At 40.5% G+C, this 18,084-nt stretch overlaps 2 protein-coding genes across 6 annotated transcripts; both read left to right on the forward strand.

Moving 5' to 3' along the window:
* The first annotated feature begins 252 nt into the window (after window positions 1-252).
* mazb (MYC-associated zinc finger protein b (purine-binding transcription factor)) lies at window positions 253-7,277 on the forward strand. 4 transcript variants are annotated; one of them, XM_072712696.1, is made up of 9 exons: window positions 253-358; window positions 1,355-1,394; window positions 1,631-1,787; window positions 2,167-2,244; window positions 3,040-3,422; window positions 3,548-3,795; window positions 4,140-4,203; window positions 4,422-4,593; window positions 5,516-7,277. In XM_072712696.1, the coding sequence occupies exons 2-9, from the start codon at window positions 1,362-1,364 to the stop codon at window positions 5,878-5,880; spliced, it is 1,500 nt and encodes a 499-aa protein (XP_072568797.1). In that variant the 5' UTR covers window positions 253-358; window positions 1,355-1,361; the 3' UTR covers window positions 5,881-7,277. The 4 variants fall into 4 exon arrangements, with proteins under 4 accessions (XP_072568797.1, XP_072568796.1, XP_023646972.1 ...); XM_072712695.1 differs by having other exon boundaries at window positions 258-1,394; XM_072712697.1 differs by lacking the exon at window positions 1,355-1,394 and having other exon boundaries at window positions 268-358; window positions 1,686-1,787.
* Window positions 7,278-9,312: 2,035 nt separating this feature from the next.
* On the forward strand, window positions 9,313-15,733 carry LOC111833198 (uncharacterized). 2 transcript variants are annotated; one of them, XM_023791198.2, is made up of 5 exons: window positions 9,313-9,602; window positions 10,275-10,610; window positions 11,559-11,863; window positions 11,943-12,072; window positions 12,205-15,733. In XM_023791198.2, the coding sequence occupies exons 2-5, from the start codon at window positions 10,325-10,327 to the stop codon at window positions 12,219-12,221; spliced, it is 738 nt and encodes a 245-aa protein (XP_023646966.1). In that variant the 5' UTR covers window positions 9,313-9,602; window positions 10,275-10,324; the 3' UTR covers window positions 12,222-15,733. The 2 variants fall into 2 exon arrangements, with proteins under 2 accessions (XP_023646966.1, XP_023646967.1); XM_023791199.2 differs by having other exon boundaries at window positions 9,313-9,465.
* Window positions 15,734-18,084: the final 2,351 nt, after the last annotated feature.

An 18,084-nucleotide genomic window follows, 5' to 3' on the forward strand; every position in this document is an offset into this window, starting at 1 on the left:
ATCATTATTTATTTCTTCTAAGTGAACGAATGCATGCGCGTATTGCATAATCGTTAACATTACAGCAAGTCATAAAAATCAAATGCTGCCATGTCATTTTAAGGGTCTAACAGTCCAGGTTATTCTATTAGTATCTGAATTTGCTATCCACCTCCTCCCTTCTGGCCATAATCTTTCCATAATGGTGCTGGACTACAGTATTTAACGTCATTATCGAGCGTCCTTTAAGACGGTGCATCACTGCGTACGAGCGTCACACTCCCTTTAAGAGACGTTTGCCGTGACACTTGCGTCTTTTTTTCTTTTCTCGATCGCGCGTAAATGGATTTAGGCTGCAATTATCGATCAGCTGTTCGAGGTAAACTTTAGGGTATCGTATTTATTAATATAGCACGTATTTGAACAATTTACGTCGGCCGAGATAGCCAATGGGAGGGGGCAAGGAAAAAGGCTGTCTATAATAAAGTGTGATGTAGCTAAAAAAGAGGTAGGAGAGGGAGACTGTTCGGCCGAACATACATTCCCTTTAAATATTAAGTGGGACATAGCAGTGAGGGAGGTATACAGAAGGGAGTGAAAAGGAGAAATTGAAAAAAAAGGAGGAAGAAACAGAGAGGGAGGGAAAGATAAAGGGGGGTGAAAAAAAAGAAAGATGACACCTATATCGCCGAACACCCAAGGCGGGACGACGGGCTACCGCTGGGTGGAGGCGCTCTAGCCGAGGCCAGGACTGAACGCAACTCCGAGGCTTCGATAAACACCCGCTTTGGCCTATAGGAAAAAATAATTCTGAACAGCAAAAAATATGTAGTTATTAATTCAATACACTGTTTTAAAATAGTACTGTATCTACCTTAGTACAACACGCACGGAGGATACTTTTAACCACTAGTAATCACATCTTGCATGGTAATTGGGAGCATTGATAGCGTGCTATTAGCGCATAGCGAAGTAGTAGTTACTGCTGTGATTACAGCTGCACAAAAATACATTTTCAACCCTTAGGTTGCTGTTAAAACAGCAATTGTGATTTAGCATTTAATCGCTTAATTGGCTATCGTGTTAGCCAGCTAACTACATAACTAGCCTTTAAAATACTAAATGTGTTTACAGAAATATACGTGCATAACTAAACTTACTGTAATATCTACGGTTTCGTATTGAATAACCTAAGAATGACAGGTTCGCCAAATAGGTAGCCAGCTATATTTTGTCCAGTGGATGTTTGCAACTTATTTTGCGTTTCAGCTCCCAAATGAAATGGCATCCTGCCCTCTTTCTGTTATAATCTCAAGCGATCGTAGACACTAGTGATTTAAATACACGTAAAGACTTAATTTTGTTCTTCGTCGAGGTGCAAAATGGATGCTGCTTGGAGCAATTTTCTATTTCAGGTAAGTGTTTTTTAGCTTCTCTCCAGCCGGCTTTACGGGCCGTTTTGGGGAGCCTCAGGGAGTGCGGTCCATAGCATGCAGTACACGTGGGCATAATAAAGCGCTTATCATTTGCAGCGGAATACACATCTTGTGTTTGATCAGAACGTCAAATTGTATATATGTTTATCTGTATAGTTTATTAAAAATGTATTAAACATTCACGTGTCAGTGAATTCATTGTTGTTTTTCTTTAGACTACGCCAACCCAAAGTCAAGTTGAAGCAACTCTCCAATCCGATCTCCTCCCAGGTCTTGCAGGCTCAACCCAAAACGCACCTACAGAGCACATAGGGTTACCGCCTTCGACCGTCGACACCGCGGCCCTAAATGAAGAGCCTTTACCGTTACCTGGTGAGAGGGCCGTGTGTGATGTTAGGGGTATAACTGATAAGGCAAAGCGGGAGAAGGAAAACAGTCACGGGAGACGTGCTTTGTAATGCCTACCTTACCAAATAAGAAAGTTCCATGGCCACTAAGTGAAGTGGAATTGGCTAATTGAGGAAATAAGTTCATATTTTCATGCAGTAATTATTTTTCCTGCAAATCAATGAAACCGACTGCTAAAAAGTGTAATGCCTCATTCTCTTTACTCTTTTCTACTCATTTACATGTAATACCATTTAACACAATTTTGTGTTTGATCTTTTTTATTAATGTTTATGTTTCTAGTGTAGTTTCTGCCCAACTATGAGTGCAGTGTGGAAACTGATGATATGCCTGCTTTGTTTAGTCAGATATGCCAATTGTGCCCATGGTGTTTACCCTCCTGGACAGGCGTTGGGTGGCAGTTTGCAGAGGATGAGTACATGTAGCTGTTGCTAACTTGATCACCATTTTCTAACTTTATCACTGCTGTTTTTAGCCAAGGAACAAATTTAAGTGAAGGAAACAGAGCTATGTTTTTTTTTTTTTTTTTCTTTCTTGCAGAGAACACATATCAAGTAACACTGAAATACGTGTTATTCAAATGAGTATCAAAGTACATCATTGTTATTTTGGACATCAGGGATGACAATACGATTTATTTGTTTGGTTTATATTCATGTAAAGGAGTCAAAAACAGTAGAGCTAATATACTTTTTATATTCCCCAGACAGTCATTTTCATCCTATAGCTACTGAGTCAGTCTTCATTACTGCCTTAAGCAGTAGTAATTTTGTGGTCAATGTAAATGTGCATTGCACAGGGGTATAGTTGCACATGCTGTCTGGGATAATTCCACGGCCCATATGTTCATCACAATGCTCGGTCTTCAAAGTTTTCCTATCTGAAGCCAAGTATGGCTTTGCCAAGTCAGGTCTTGGTGATGTATCCAGTTCATATTTTTCTTGCATCCTCCTGACACCATGGATTCTGTGTGTTACCACTTAAATCCAACAAATAATATTTTATTCGGTATGTGCACATGGTCTGTTTCATTGGGTCAGAGGTCCCAGACATCTCCTTGTAAATACAGTTGTATGTATTCTTCCATGTCAGTGGTTTTAATAGGACAAGCTGATGTTATTGCAGTTTTTCTTGGTATTTTAATGCTATAGTGTACTATACATACGGTATGGATGTTGAGTGTCTCCCCCTCCCTCCCTCCCTGTCTTGATCACAGTGAAACATGTGTCTCGGCCGGTTCGTGCCGCCCACATCTGCTCCTTGTGCAACAAGCAGTTTAAAAACAGCTACAACCTGCGGCGTCACCAATCAGTCCACACAGGAATTCGTATGAAGGACAGAGCAGCCAGGGACAGGGAGGAGGGCATCAAAGGTGGAGCACCGACTACAGCGGAGGGCAGAGTGGAGAGGCAGCCAGTTCCCCTTTCCCTGCTGCACCTCTCTGTTCCGCTTCCACCCCCAGCTGCATCGGTGGTTCACCCGCCCTCTCTCAGTAACCAGGATGGCGAGGCGGTTGCCATGTCGGTTAGCGTCGCCAACGTTGCCATGGCGAGCCCCCCGCCTCCTGCTGCTGTGGTGGTGGCTGGAGCAGCGTTACAGGTGGGTGTGTCTCTCGGCTGTCCGTGGGGGCTGACTCGGTTTTTAATCACCCCCCCCATTTCAGTTTTGATGTGAGGTGCCGAAGCATTTGGCTCGTGCAGTGATGGCTCGAACACATCCCACAGCGCTCCGCAAATGCCAGCCAGAATCCAGTGCGCAAAAACCACGCGTGTGAAGCCTGTGGAAAGGCCTTCCGAGACGTCTACCACCTGAACCGGCATCGACTGTCTCACTCAGACGAGAAGCCGTACTCCTGCCCCATCTGTCAGCAGCGCTTCAAGAGGAAGGACCGCATGAGCTACCATGTGCGCTCACACCAGGGAGGGGTGGAGAAGCCCTATGTCTGTCCCCACTGCGCCAAAGGCTTCTCACGGTGTGACACTGACTCTGCCACCTCCCACATGCCGCTGCTGCCCAGGCTCCATTATGATTTGTCAAGAAGTTGTAAAGCACCTGCATGTTCAGTAGCAGTGCAGCTTATCTTTGCATTGAGGGTGGTTGGATGAGAAGATTGTTGGGCTGTGTTGTGCATTTAGCTCATGCAGTCAGTCCTAGCTTTCTTGACGTGACCTATAGTGTGCTAAGAATATGATCTGTATTGTAGAATGTGTATTAGGGAAATCTGTTAGACAGTAACCCCAATAATTTGTTGTATCCCCTTGTTGAGTGAAAGCTGCATTCTTTTAACAGTGGTGTATGAATTCCCCCCCCCCCCAGGCCTGACCATCTCAACAGCCATGTTAGGCAAGTTCACTCTACAGAGAGACCTTTTAAGTGTGAGGTAATTACCTCTGTAACTAAAATGTTACATTCGTTACACTGTACACTAGTTTGACATGCAGTTTTATACACAAATTGGTGACTAAACATGTAAATATGTATGTGTATTTATTACGGGGATCATTCAGTTTTTTAGGAAACATACATAATAGGACACAGTGTATGAAACTGAGCAATTTTATTTTTAGGTCTTGCATTAATATTTGTTTCTACTTGCAGACATGCGAGTCTGCATTTGCCACACGGGATCGGCTGCGAGCTCACATGATCCGGCATGAGGAGAAAGTGCCATGTCACATCTGTGGCAAGCTGCTGTCTGCAGCTTACATCAGCGATCACATGAGGGTCCACAACCAGTCACAGCACCACTCCTGTCACCTGTGCAATCGCAGTAAGCATCTCCCTCGTTTATGTTATTGTATTTGGTCCAGGCTTTATCTCTGCTGTAGTGACATATGGTTTAAGATGCATTGGTGCTCTTTTCAGAGGATTGTGCCTCTACAAACCTTACAGGCAGTTATAACAGTAACTAAGCCGAAGCAAAGCTTTGCTGTCAAACTAGGTGCTTCAGACTTAACGGAACAGACTTAAAGAGGACTGGATGCCTGTGTTTAGGTCCTGTGAATTGTCAGTGGATGATAAGCTCTGGAAAACATCTTTTCCAGATAAAGAAATATACACCAAATAATCACATATAACTCAGCCTTTTTTAGTGTTTTGTTACGTATGATACTCAATTAAGGTGGATATAATCTCCTAATAAATATGTCCTACATTTGTACAGGGCCAGACTGACTTTCATAACCAGGCCAGTTAGTGTGTTTAGGTTGTTAATTTGTGTGTAGGAAGGTTTATAGAAATTAGAGGTGCTAAATGATGTTTTAATATTACTGCAGTAATATTATCAATGAGATTAATGGGGGTTCCTCAAGAATACCTGAAGGCTGAACACCCCCAGGTGATGGCAACTGGCCAAGACACTGGATTTTCGCCCTAAAGAAAAACTAAATGATAAATGTTTTTTTTTTTTAGCCCTCAGAAATACATGATTCTATGCACCATGCAGTAATGTTTTTATCCAGTGGCGTTTTATGTAATTTACTGGGCGCCTAACTGTTTATTTGCATTAATCAGGTCATTTACGATGGAAGTTAGAGTAATGAGTCGGTGAGTCTGAGGGGCAGAAGTCAAGTCCTGTATTCTTATTGACATTGACGCATGTTCAGTGTCAGGCCTGTCCGCTTAGGTGCTGAATAATTCTGGGTATGTGACCATGCTTTTATGAAGATGATGCGATTTTCCCTCCGCTGCAGGTTTCACCACTCTTACCTACTTGCGCATCCATGCCCAGAAGCATCACGGCCAGGAGTGGAAGGAGAGTGGGGGCCAGAGGGGTGTATTTGGGGGCACGGGGCCCGGAGGTGTGCTTGTGTGCCAGCTCTGCGGGGTGCACTGCAAGACGCCCATCCAGCTGCAAGGCCACATGGGGACTCACAATAACGTGCAGAGCGGCAACAGCCCCGCCACCACCACCAGCTCCACCGCCTCCTCCAGCATCTCGGCCGCCGTCTCCCTGGGCAGCGTGGTGTCCGCCTCCAGCGTGTTCGTCAGCGCCAACTCCGACGTGGGACTGCTCGTTTCGGACTGTTCCGGCATAGCAGCCCAGTCCCACAGCTAGCGGGGGGGTGAAGTGATGCAGAGAGGAGAGCCAAAATGAGAAGCGGGGGTCACTAGAGCATGTCAGGGAGGGGGGGTATCTTTTTCTTTCTCGTATTTCTGTGTTGCTGTATCTGGTCGCCTCATTGTGCTGTTACTGTTTGTACCATCTGTAAATGTCCTTCTGCCGGCACGCGGAGTGCAGCCACCTGCTTTCTCTTATATTTGGCTATAGTACAATGTCCAGTCTGAGTTTCTAAAAGCGTTCTGTCTTTAGTTTGTTGCCGTCATTTGATCCTGATGCTCCCTTGATTTTTGTGGACGTGTGTAAAGATGAGTAGTCAGCTGTGGGCACTGCTGCCCCCCCCCCCTCCAGCAAAGTGTGAGGAAAAGGGTAACTGGGGGCTTACGAAATGTCGCTCACTTGGGCAGGTTAATCACTCTGTTGGCCGAAACCACCGTTCCATTGGACGATACAATAATGACAGTATTAGGATGTTGTTTGTCGGAATGGGGCTTGTTCTCATAGGAGAGGTATTCATACAGTTTTCTTGAGCAAAATAGGAATCTGTAGTTTATGGAGATTTCACAGCATAATTCCTTTTTGCTTGCAGCTAAGGAATTCCAGGAAAAAAAATTAACTATAATTCTAATACATTTTTATGTATTAAATTTTTAGTGACTAGAACATTAATAAAGTGTTTTACTGCTGTAACCTGGAACAATGCTTTGGCTAATCACACCTACCCAAAATATTAAATTTTACTGTATTATTTGTGTGTTTGTGTTGATAATATACAATTCGTATATATAAATAATACAAGAAGGTCAGAAGTATGAGGTACTTATATAGTATGTTGAGTTGTATATGCCTTAATGTGTCATATATGACATCATTATTGATATATTTGGTGGAAAAATGATTGATGATTATTGACGCACTCAATCATCCTGCTGGAATTGACTGAAGTGCCTCTCCTTTAGGGACTTGTCCTCTGACAACAAATCTTAATGCCTTACTGTACATTACTGCATATACAATATTTTACTCTGAACAATTTTACATTGTAGTTACAGGTTGAGAAAAATAGCAAGATACATATATATTTATATTTGTATATTTCTTAGTATCATGCTTCTATGAACTTAGATTAAAAATGAACTGTTTAGTGTTTCTTATAATCGTAATTATGGATGTTATTTTGTCATTTTTACAATGTTTAATTAGTAAAGGTCTAAAATTTTTGTGCATACCCTTTGACGTTTGAGCATGACTGTGAAGTGTGACCTATACTGTTCGTCTGTGCAGAGGCTTGTACACCACCGCCCCTACGCCTGTAATGCTGTTGTAAAATAATTCTCCCGTCACTGTACATACACATGAGTAGCATCAATAATAATGCCATTTACTTACACTAACCTGTGTGTCCTCTATTTATTCACGCTGAATGGAGTGCTAGTTGGTGTCAGATTTTGCGTGTTTGTGTGTGAGTGATAATTCCTGCAGGATCATATTAAATTTTGCCACTTCTTGTGTTGCAGTAGTACAGCATACGTGTTGCTGCTGTGAAATTTACATCAGGTAACTGTACTAGATCTAAGCTTTGAAGTACCTGTGAACAGTCAGTAAGGCAGCATCCAGGGTTATGATTTTTTTTTTGATACATCCTCAGTAATCAATTCCATCAGTATCAGTGTATGTCAGTTCTGTCTTGGGTCACTGCTTGGGTGTTATGCTCAACAATTCACCTAATTTCTTCTCTTTAATTCCGCCTGACTTTTTATGTTAATTTATTATGAGTAATGGATTTAAGTATGTATCTAAATAATGTGTATGTGTACCCCAGCACTCTAACAGGTTTGAAAATGTATGTTTTTTTTCTTTCTTTCTTTTATACTGGCCTTTTTACTTGCAAGCAGACGATTTAGGTTTTTATTTTTCATGTGAGGGTTTTAAGTCATAAAAACAATCTCAGTAAATCCCATGGAACCAGTTCCTCACCTGTATGGTGACAGGTGTGAATTATTTCACAAAGCATAGGAAGGTAAGTTTTAGACCAGCAGTCACCAATTCAGAGATTTATGAAGAATATCAACCCTTCTGTATAGTATGTATACTGCTATTAATATTATTGCTTCTGTGAATAATATTAAACTTAATTCTGGGGGCCCTCGCTCAATTTTATGTAAATTTCACAGATTTATGCGCCCTTGTAAGGTGCTAGGCCCCCTGAATCTGTCAAGGTATCCTTTTCCCTACCGAGTCTGTCCACGGCAAGGTTCGAGCTGATAGTTATAAAAGTGCACAGTATGACGCAGGGAGATGCCCACATTGAGGATAAGCCAAAAATGCATGGCCACTATCTCACATCTGCTGGGAGCGCACTTCCTGTCGATGGATGTTCCAGCCTTTTCCTTATTTGTGTTAAAATTTGGCGAATGCACCTTTTTACATATCTACCGCGGCGGCCCAGATCGAAGTCCGGTCCAGCCATTCAGCTCACGGAGGCGATACAATACAGTGTCCGATAGGCATGTGGGCGTGGTCAGATCAAAAGGAGGAAAAGTGCTGCTGAGGGGCAAATGGTTTATTTTCTTTCTCTTTGTTTTTTATTTAAAAAATGTATTCCAGTGTTTAGCGTGATTTTGTCGCCAAGTGAACTGTTTTCTGCATGCCGGATGATTTCTGGCTTCGCTATTGGTAAATACACTAATAATATAATAGGTCGCCTAATGGGTTCACCAGCACTAGTTGTACGTAATTAATCCTTAACTCCTACGCGTCTTAAAATGCAATCCTTTCTTCTTTCTCTATTAAATAATAAACTCCCTTTCGTACTAAAACTTAGTACTCAACGACCACCTAATTTCTTCTTTTTTATTTTGCCTGACTTTTATTTTGTCTGATTGTGAAATTAGGGGACATCATGTCGTAATACTAGGAGTCGTCCGCTTGGTGGCATAGAAATATCAGTTTACTGTTTAACGGTGATTAGCACCACCTACGTCCACATATTGCACCGATTTAATCCAAGGTGTAAGGAATCTAGTTATTAGCGGTATAGGTCAAAATAGCAGTTTTACTCATAACATTAATGTAGTGGACGAGGCTCCGGTAAATTAAGAACGTGATCATCGCCTCGCCGATTTATCTGTTTCAGCGGAGCACTGGCAGGTGTATCCACTGTATATACGATTTCTAAGGCGTTTCCCTGTTTTACTGGACAGGCGAACACAAATATACAATTTTAAGATGATATTATGACGATAATCTTCAGTTAAGATTGCTATGCAAGATAAGTAAAGTAATGACCTTTAATTATTTTGCCAGCAAATCACAGCATCTGAGAAACTCTGTGTTCATTGTTCATATGGGTTGTTCCCTTGCGCTGTTCTCCGCCCGCTTGTTTTCCTGGAGCCCCCCCATGTCCCCTCCCGCCCCCGTGGGGCTCACGCCTTTCCCGCATCACGGCGGCTCCCTTACACCTACATCACGTTTTAATCGGGATGCGATCGTTGTACTAAACAACTCCGGGATTGAAGGAGGCTGCACATGCATTTACGGATTTTATCAAATAAGTTGCATACTTTATTGCAATATTTCACGGTTAGTACGGGCAACTGGTTATCGAGGGAGATATTAATGTTACCGTTACTGATGTGGATATTTTGAAGTGCAAATGCATATCGTTATTCGACATATGGACGTTGGGTCGTTCTTTCTATTGGTATAACTACATTGAGGTGGGTTGTGATCGATTTCCTCAGAATATTTTATTTAAATGTATACTTTTCATTAATTTAATATTTGCATGTGGGACTGAAAACGGATAGTATTTCTTTTCCCCGCAGAAATAAAATGTATGCTACTGTATTTCAACAGTACGTATACTACATGAAACTGGGTGGCGTGCCCGTCTATCGCTCGCTCAATTGTTGGGATAAATTAAGGAATATTGTACTATGATTTACTATGAAATTATATTTTCACTTTTACATGTTTTGCGAATAAATCATTCCTTTTAGCTAAATTGATCGATCATATACCTTAAGAATCCTAAACATTTCTCAATGTTCCCCCAGCTTTGTTTGAGCTCCTATATGCTTCCCTGCCCAGTGCAGCATTTCTGTTTATTTGTTTATTTATATATGCTTTTTAGTTGGAAATACAGGTAACATACGGAGGAATAGTCACATTCACTATTTAACGTGGTTTTAATCCTGATTTAGTGCTGTCTGTTAAAACGTACTGGTTTTATCAGCCAAGCTGTTCCTTCTGATATCTGGTGCAACTATAGCTTGAATTTTTGTGTGTATGTGTGTGTTACTGTAATGAAATTGCATTGTTTGTGAAGACTGTAGTAATACAGTAATACATTATCTTTTTGTTTCCCGTTTATCTATCTTGTGCTATAGAGGTAACAGGAATAATAGCAGAGAGAGAAAGAAAACATTTTGACTGCATAATGGCTTTGAACAATGACACCACAAAGCCCATCCCTGATCCTGCCATCGTGTCAGCTGATCCTGGAGAAGAACTGGTGGAAGCTGACCATGCGCCTGACTCTCAGCGAGCTTCTAGTGTGGATCCAGCCACCCCTCAATCGGTGCCAGGGGAACAACAAACTCTCCTGCCCTCAGAGTCCGCTCCCTGCCCCAGCCCTGCCTCCCCTGCTGCTGACTCTGCACCTTGTGTGGAGGTGCGATCTGAAGAGGAAGTGGTCCTGATTGATGAAAAGAGAATGGAGAATGGTAAAGGTGGTTTAGATATTACTTTTGGTTTGTCTGTTTGTTTGTTTGTTTAACAGAAAGGCAACCCAGAGCAGATAACAGGTCAGGATGATGTGTGTAACTCCTAGGGTTCATACTTCATGACTCAGGTGCCCCCTGTACTTCCTAATATAGCATTATGAAGAACTTGGGAAAACATCAGGAAATAGGAAATATTCTACACCAACAGGCTTTGACATTTCTTGTTTTTCTTCCTTCCTTTTTTTCTTAACTTTACATTTTATTTTTTTATTTTTTTTAAAAAGGCTAAATGTGTACCTTTGCTTGTTACTGGGGCTGTACCCTTGTAATTGTAACCATTTTAAGGTACAGACTCTGAGGAACATCCCAAAGGTACAAACAGCATTAATGTACCAACAATGGTACATAAATGTTCCTCCATTCTCTGTACCTTTCTGTACAGTTACCTACAGCTAAGGGTACAGTTGGCAGAGGCTTGAGGGTACAGCCTCAGTGACGAGCAAAGGTACACATTTTTACCATTTTTTTCTGAGAGTATGGATATCAACAGGTGTAGTAACCATCTGTCCAGGCCTGATAGAAAATTAATCATAATTCTGCATTATTGCAGCTGTCATCTATATTTGTTTAGAATCAGAATATATTACATGTTGTATTTACAGCACATATGCATTTAATATGTTGATCATTTGTGCTAATGAATACTGTGACAAGGTCATTTGATTCATCCAAACACCGACCTGTTTTTAGTCACCATGTGGCTATTGCATGTGTGCCCACTGCAATGTACAGTATATGTCACCCCCCGGTTCTCCCCAATGTCAAACTCCTTCCGACGCCGATTTTCTTGCGCATTACTGCTTTAGCCTATTGATGTGTAAGAGTCTATTTGGGCAAGGGAGCAACAGCAAGCTGACCTGGTGCCATCCTTCTGCTTGCCTTTTTCAGGGAATAGCGTTTGCCCTGTGCCTTCTGACAGCACCCCCCCCTCTTCTCTGTCCTCCCCACCTCGACACCCGCATGGTAAATCGCACACCCACTCTCAGAATGGCAGGGCTAGGCTAGGCAGCCGCTCGGGGTCGCTGGGTCATGTGACAGCGTCGCCACGGCCATCGCTGTCTCGCCACCCCAGCATCGTGACGAATGGCACGGGAGACGGGTCCAAACCCAAGGACTATCTAATACTGGCCATCCTGGCTTGCTTCTGCCCTGTTTGGCCTATCAACATAGTGGGATTTGTTTACTCTGTGATGGTAAGTAGATGCTATATGTGTGCTTTTTGGGGTGTGTATGTGTGTCTTTGCTCAGAAAGAACTCCTCTTCTTCTCTCAGTCCAGGAATAGTCTACAGGAGGGCAACGTAGATGGTGCTCGACGTCTGGGCCGGGTGGCCAAGCTACTGTCTGTGGTCTCCCTGGTGGGAGGGGTCCTCATCATTGCTGCCTTCATCATCAACTGGGGCAGTGAGTGTCTATTAAATTTGCCTTTCTCATGTTGTATTTGACTGAAAGGTAGCTTGTGTGCATGAAGGAAACTACATTAGGAACATGCGTTTTAAGTATTTGCCCACTAATACAGTTGTTTATCTTTTGCAGTTATTTTAAAATCCTAAGTAGTGCTTCTGCACAGACCAAGCTAAAGATCAGCCAACACATTTGGATTATTTTTCATCAATCAAATTGAAGCATCTACCTTCTACCAACTCTATGCTATTGGCTGTACTTTCTTCTCTCAATGACAAGCTATGGAGAGTAAAACAACCTATACCTCAATTCTGTCAACCTTATATAGCTTAACTGCTTCTGAGAAACTACACCACACCAAAATGTTATATTTCAAATTGAGGGACTGCAGTTGACTAAATGAGTAACACCAAAAATATCTTGCATATTTCCAGGACTCTTGATACCATTGGTAATATGGTGAACATTATAAAATTAATAGGAAAAGGTCTGACATAGATGTTCATTCACAACCTTAATTTACCATCTTTGATGTATGCGAAGACTATCTGTGACCCTGTGCAAATGTACTGTACTTAAGATCTTCAAGAACATTGTGCCAAAATCACTGGGGATTATAAAGAGAAATCGTTCTTAAGAATGTACAAGAAAAGGAGAATACCTAATACTATTTTGAAATTTAGCCATGAAATTAAAAAATACTCTTCAATTAAACCTATTTTAGCCATTTTAACTGTGGCATAATAATCTAACATTAAGATTAATTTGTAACAAAGGCCAGCATTGAAATCATTAGGAATGATTTGATTTGGAATTTTGGAGTTTTGTGAAACAAAACTATGAATGTAGATTCCCAATTTAGTGTAAAAAAAGAGACAAACCACTCGGTGAATACTGATATTTTTCATGCCTATCTACTCTTTTAAATTGAATTTGAAATATCAGGAAATGCAAGTAGAAATGTTTTACATACACAGAATAGAACAGTTAGGAATAACACAGCTGGTGATGGACAAGAAATGGAAAAAAGAAGGGAAAAGAGCTAAAAAGAAACAAGGGAGGAAACAATTGCAAACAAGAACATGAAGGAGGAGACTGAAGAGGATGTTTCATGAACAAACTTTTAGATCATGGATTTACACTAAGGTTGCTTTTCTGTGCTGGACAATCAGAAAACCAGGTAAATCCTTTCAGACTGCAACAAAGTCATGACAGCTACTAATTTTTCCAAATTTCTTTGTAATTTTACTAATTTATCTTTACTTGGCCATTGGCATTTGCTTACTAAACTCTATTAATAAGTGCATTACCAAGATAAATTTGTATGTTATTATTTGAATTAGCTAGAAAGTGTGAAGGATGCAAGTGTATGAATTCACATTTAGCTTTTAGACGGTGAATGCTTTACAACAAATAGAGGGCTTATTAGAAACGTTCAGTATCTGCATGTTGTATTAGGCAGGCAGTAGAATTGTTTAAGGTAAATTATTTTTGTAATTTTTTTTTTGCTGAACATTAAGAACATTAGGGACTCTCTCGGCAGTTTCCGTATGTGACACTTTAGAAATTTGTTTTGATGTGTTGTACCTTGCAGTAAGATGATGTCTTGAGATTATCATGAGATAATCATAGAATGTAAAACTGTACTCAGAAATGGTCAATTCCCTTTTGTAAGACATTTTTAGACTGACATTTAATTTTTCTCTATGAACTCAAATTGTATGCCCCTCTGATTTTTGCAGGAAATGCATTGAAGGGACAAAATATAATTTTTTGGTACTTGCAGACAGTTTGTGGAAATTTTGGTTGCAAAATATTTATTTGGATAAACTGACACAGCACACATGGAAATCATATATTGATGGAAAATGGATGGATGGACATACAAATACAAACAGGATAGTATTATGCAGAATGTGTACATTACAGGTGTACATTATGTATAGCATAGTGAGAGTGTCCTTCCTTACGACAATAGAATCCATCTAATATTCACTGTACATTCATTGCTTTATATATAAGATTTTCCTGCATTAGTCCATGAGTAAACAGGCCAAAAAGCTTTGAAAGTAAAATAAAGGAATTTTACATATATTTAAAATAGAACTTTTCTATATGCTTCATCAGTTGAATAATACAATGATGAATGATATTTTGAAATTAGGCTGATTAGTATATTGTCTGTCATTTGTACTTTATTGCACAGGGCATTTTCTGTAACGTGCGACAGGTTTGCCTTGCATATTAACAAATCTATATATTTAATGACTTCTCCTGCATGTTCTGCATATTTAGGGAATAGGTGAATTAAGATGAGGACAAATCACAAAACATTGGCCTTCTCAGTCCCACACAAATAAGAGTCTTAGCTGTTGGTATTATAGAAATAATCCAAGGCACTCAGCTGTTTTCAGTGTAAATTGTGCTACTTTTATTGGAGAAATGGTGAAGAACAACCTTCTGTCAGGTTAAAGCAATGTAATATGAGGTTTCTTTCTTGAGGATTTAGAGACAAACACGCTGAACTGGTCAATATTAAACTTGAGTGTTGAGTGAAGTTTAATTGCAGTTAGTAATTAGTATACAATTCAGTAGCCCTAATCTGCGTGAGCACAGTTGCTTCATTTGTGAAGATAAACCCACATATATTCATTGCAGCTGTGTTGCATATAACTAACTCATACCTTAGACTGGGGATTAGAGTGAAGCTGCATGAATTAAATCCACTTTAGTTGTGCTTCACTTCCTTCAGAGAAGGTGAGCATGTTAGCCTGAATATAGAAGGACGCTGTGTATTTCTGTTTACAAGAATTATTGGATTTTCTCATAAATCCCTCAGCCCAGTGACTTGTCTTCACACCCTGACTCAATGAATGAAACTTCTGCATGTGTCTTTTTAAAGATTTTAAAAAATTGCCTTTTGCACTTATATATTGTTCGTTTGTTTTTTCAGCGGTGCATAAATACCCATATGTTTGACCTGCTTGTTCTATCTGATACAACAGAGAAATATCTTCCTTTATGTATTTTGTGTATGATTATATAACATATATAATATTACTCTAAATCTGACTGTTAAACTTTCTGTGCTTTTAGGGAAATTTAAATGCCCATTATTATAATCGTTGTTGTTATGTTAATCCTTTCTGAATGACTATGCTGCATTCTTAATTACACAAATACTCGGTAATGATATCTGTAACTTAATTTTTAATTTTTTTTAATGTACTTACTAAATACAACAATGCCTGTAATATAGACTGACCTCTGAAGCATGTTTACACTTTTACTACTGATGACTTTTGTAAATGTCTACAAAATGAAACCTTAATCCCACTGTGCCATGTTTTAAATGCCACCAGCACTCTCCCAAACCATTGTTGGCTGCTGTATTATATTTTTATATGTTCAGTCTGACATTTTCCTATTCTGCGTGTTTTTAAACGAAACATGGTTTTCTTCATGCTACTTATAGGTATATAATTCAATATCAAATGTACCACTATGTAATGCTACTTATTGGTAATATTACTGATATTATTATACTCATGATTATATTGTTGTTTATATGTCGTTTTTGTATGAATTGCCCCTGCATGCCTTACTTGATGCATTTGCTTTAGTATAAAATATATTAACTAAATAAAAATGATTATTCAGATGTAGCGAATCTTATTTATGAAAATTCCCAGGGAGTGAATCCATGTTCCCAACTGGCTATTAGTATTTCCAATAATAACTGTATAATATCTCTATTTACACTCTTTATTCTGGTGTCTACATGTTTCAACAATTCTATGCAGTATTGTCATGGCACAGCCATTGATTTTTGTAAATGAGAAGATTCTGCATTGTTCCCAGAGCTCCATTTGATCCCTTCTGCGTGTCTGCGTTTGTATGTTCTGTCTCAGATGTTTCTGTTGCCAAGGAAACAGTTGGTAGGGACCACGAAGGCATGGAAACAGAAATGACTTCTTAGACAATGTAGGGGGAGGGGGGTGGACATTTAATTAGAATTTTTAAGCACATGAATTATGGAAACATTTTTTGCAGTGAACCAGAAATTAATTACTGAAGAAAAGGATGGGTAAAGAGAGAGAAATGAAGGAGCAGGTGAAGCACAGCAGCTGGACGTAGAGGGAGAAATGATGCTACAGTGTTCCAAGTTGGAGGGAGGCGGGCGGCCGGAGCAGGCGATGGGTGGTGGGAGGAGGGCGGCCGGAGCAGGCGATGGGTGGTGGGGGGAGGGCGGCCGGAGCAGGCGATGGGTGGCGGGAGGAGGGCGGGCGGAGCAGGCGATGGGTGGTGGGAGGAGGGCGGCCGGAGCAGGCGATGGGTGGTGGGGGGAGGGCGGCCGGAGCAGGCGATGGGTGGCGGGAGGAGGGCGGGCGGAGCAGGCGATGGGTGGTGGGAGTAGGGCGGGCGGAGCAGGCGATGGGTGGTGGGGGGAGGGCGGGTAGAACAGGCGATGGGTGGTGGTAAGAGGGGGCGGCCGGAGCAGGCGATGGGTGGTGGGGGGAGGGCAGGCGGAGCAGGCGATGGGTGGTGTTTGCATGTAGGATTCAGACACTTTGCCAGCTTGGACACCACAAGACTTCCATGAAGCAGACTGGGAAAAGGCCATTTTTCTGGATCCATGTCCCAGACCAAAAAAGTGGAAATGCGAAAGATGAGATCTCTGTACTGCAGTATAAAAAAAAACTTAATTTTAGGTTGACCAGAATCACAAAATCACTTTTTGTGGCAAAATGAGGGACAAATATAGAAAAGCTTTACTTTAGCATAGGTTACACAAATAAAGAAATTCTTTGTCTTTCAGTGCATCAGCACTAGATTGTTATTAGAATTCAGATGTTGAAATGGCTGTGCTCTAAATCCTGTCTGTTCAGAAGAAATGTTTAGCAAACTTAGATCGAAGAAGCATCTGGGGTGGTGCTGGGGGTGGTGGAGTATCCTTTAGGGGTGCTGGAGTATCCTGCCCTGACCTGCGGCTCTAATATCCCTTCAGCTGTATTCTGAAAATGTACGACTTTATTCTCAAGGTCTTGTATTTTTTTTTGCTCACTTTATGACTTTTTCTTGCAACTTTATGATAAAGTGCCATAATACTTACTAATATTACTATTAATACTAATATTATTAATTCTTACTACTTTTACTAATAATAAGTAATTATTATTTATTATCTCAAAGTATTCTATTCTTCTAGCATTACGACTTTATTCTCATAGCTTGATATAATTCTCAAAGTTTTATGTTTTTATTTTATTTTGCAGGACTTAGGTCTAGCTAATTATTAGTTATTTATTATTTATAACACTGTGCTACAGGGCTGAACGATATAATTGTTTTAAATCGCGATCTTGATTCATGCGATCTCATTCTGACACAGCATTGATTCTGCTGGTGAAATTTTTTAATTCAAACAATAGGGCTTTACTCAGCTCACAACAGGCACAGGGAAACCAAAAAGGACTGCAAGGGGTCAAAGTACAGGTCCTCTAGCACTGGGAGAATCACAGGATACAAAGGGGATAATGTCAATGACAGGACTGGGGAGCACAGGACTGGGAACCACATTTATACAGGACTGCATTTATACAGTGCCTGACAAAAGTCTTGTCGCTTAACCAAGTTGTAGGAACAACAAATAATAACTTGACCTGTAGTTAATCAGTTGGAATCAGAAATGGCTTATAAGAAAAGGCAAAGCCCTCTAGATTATGCTTATTATACCAAAATAAAGTTTTGCATCATTCATTGAGTTTTGTCATGTAATTAGGACAGAAAGGTCAACTTTTGCCTGGACAAAAGTCTTGTCATATGCAAAAATAATGTAGAAATTATACATATACTTCATTTAGAATACACAAACATGCTACAATAACATCAGAACATAAAGTCACGGTGCCTTGGAAAAAAAAATTAATAATGTGTATGACTCCCATGAGCTTGGAGGACCACATCCATACGTCTTGGCAATGACTGAAATAACTTGTTGATGAAGTCATC

This window comes from Paramormyrops kingsleyae, chromosome 5 (genome assembly GCF_048594095.1).
Source record: "Paramormyrops kingsleyae isolate MSU_618 chromosome 5, PKINGS_0.4, whole genome shotgun sequence".
NCBI lineage: Eukaryota > Metazoa > Chordata > Actinopteri > Osteoglossiformes > Mormyridae > Paramormyrops > Paramormyrops kingsleyae.

Coding starts and splice junctions, on each gene's coding strand:
- mazb (XM_072712696.1), top strand. CDS start 1,362: ATGGATGCTGCTTGGAGCAATTTTCTATTTCAG. Junction 4,204..4,421: donor AGAGACCTTTTAAGTGTGAG/GTAATTACCTCT, acceptor TTCTACTTGCAG/ACATGCGAGTCTGCATTTGC. Junction 4,594..5,515: donor CTGTCACCTGTGCAATCGCA/GTAAGCATCTCC, acceptor CCTCCGCTGCAG/GTTTCACCACTCTTACCTAC.
- LOC111833198 (XM_023791198.2), top strand. CDS start 10,325: ATGGCTTTGAACAATGACACCACAAAGCCCATCCCTGATCCTGCCATC. Junction 10,611..11,558: donor TGAAAAGAGAATGGAGAATG/GTAAAGGTGGTT, acceptor TGCCTTTTTCAG/GGAATAGCGTTTGCCCTGTG. Junction 11,864..11,942: donor GATTTGTTTACTCTGTGATG/GTAAGTAGATGC, acceptor TTCTTCTCTCAG/TCCAGGAATAGTCTACAGGA.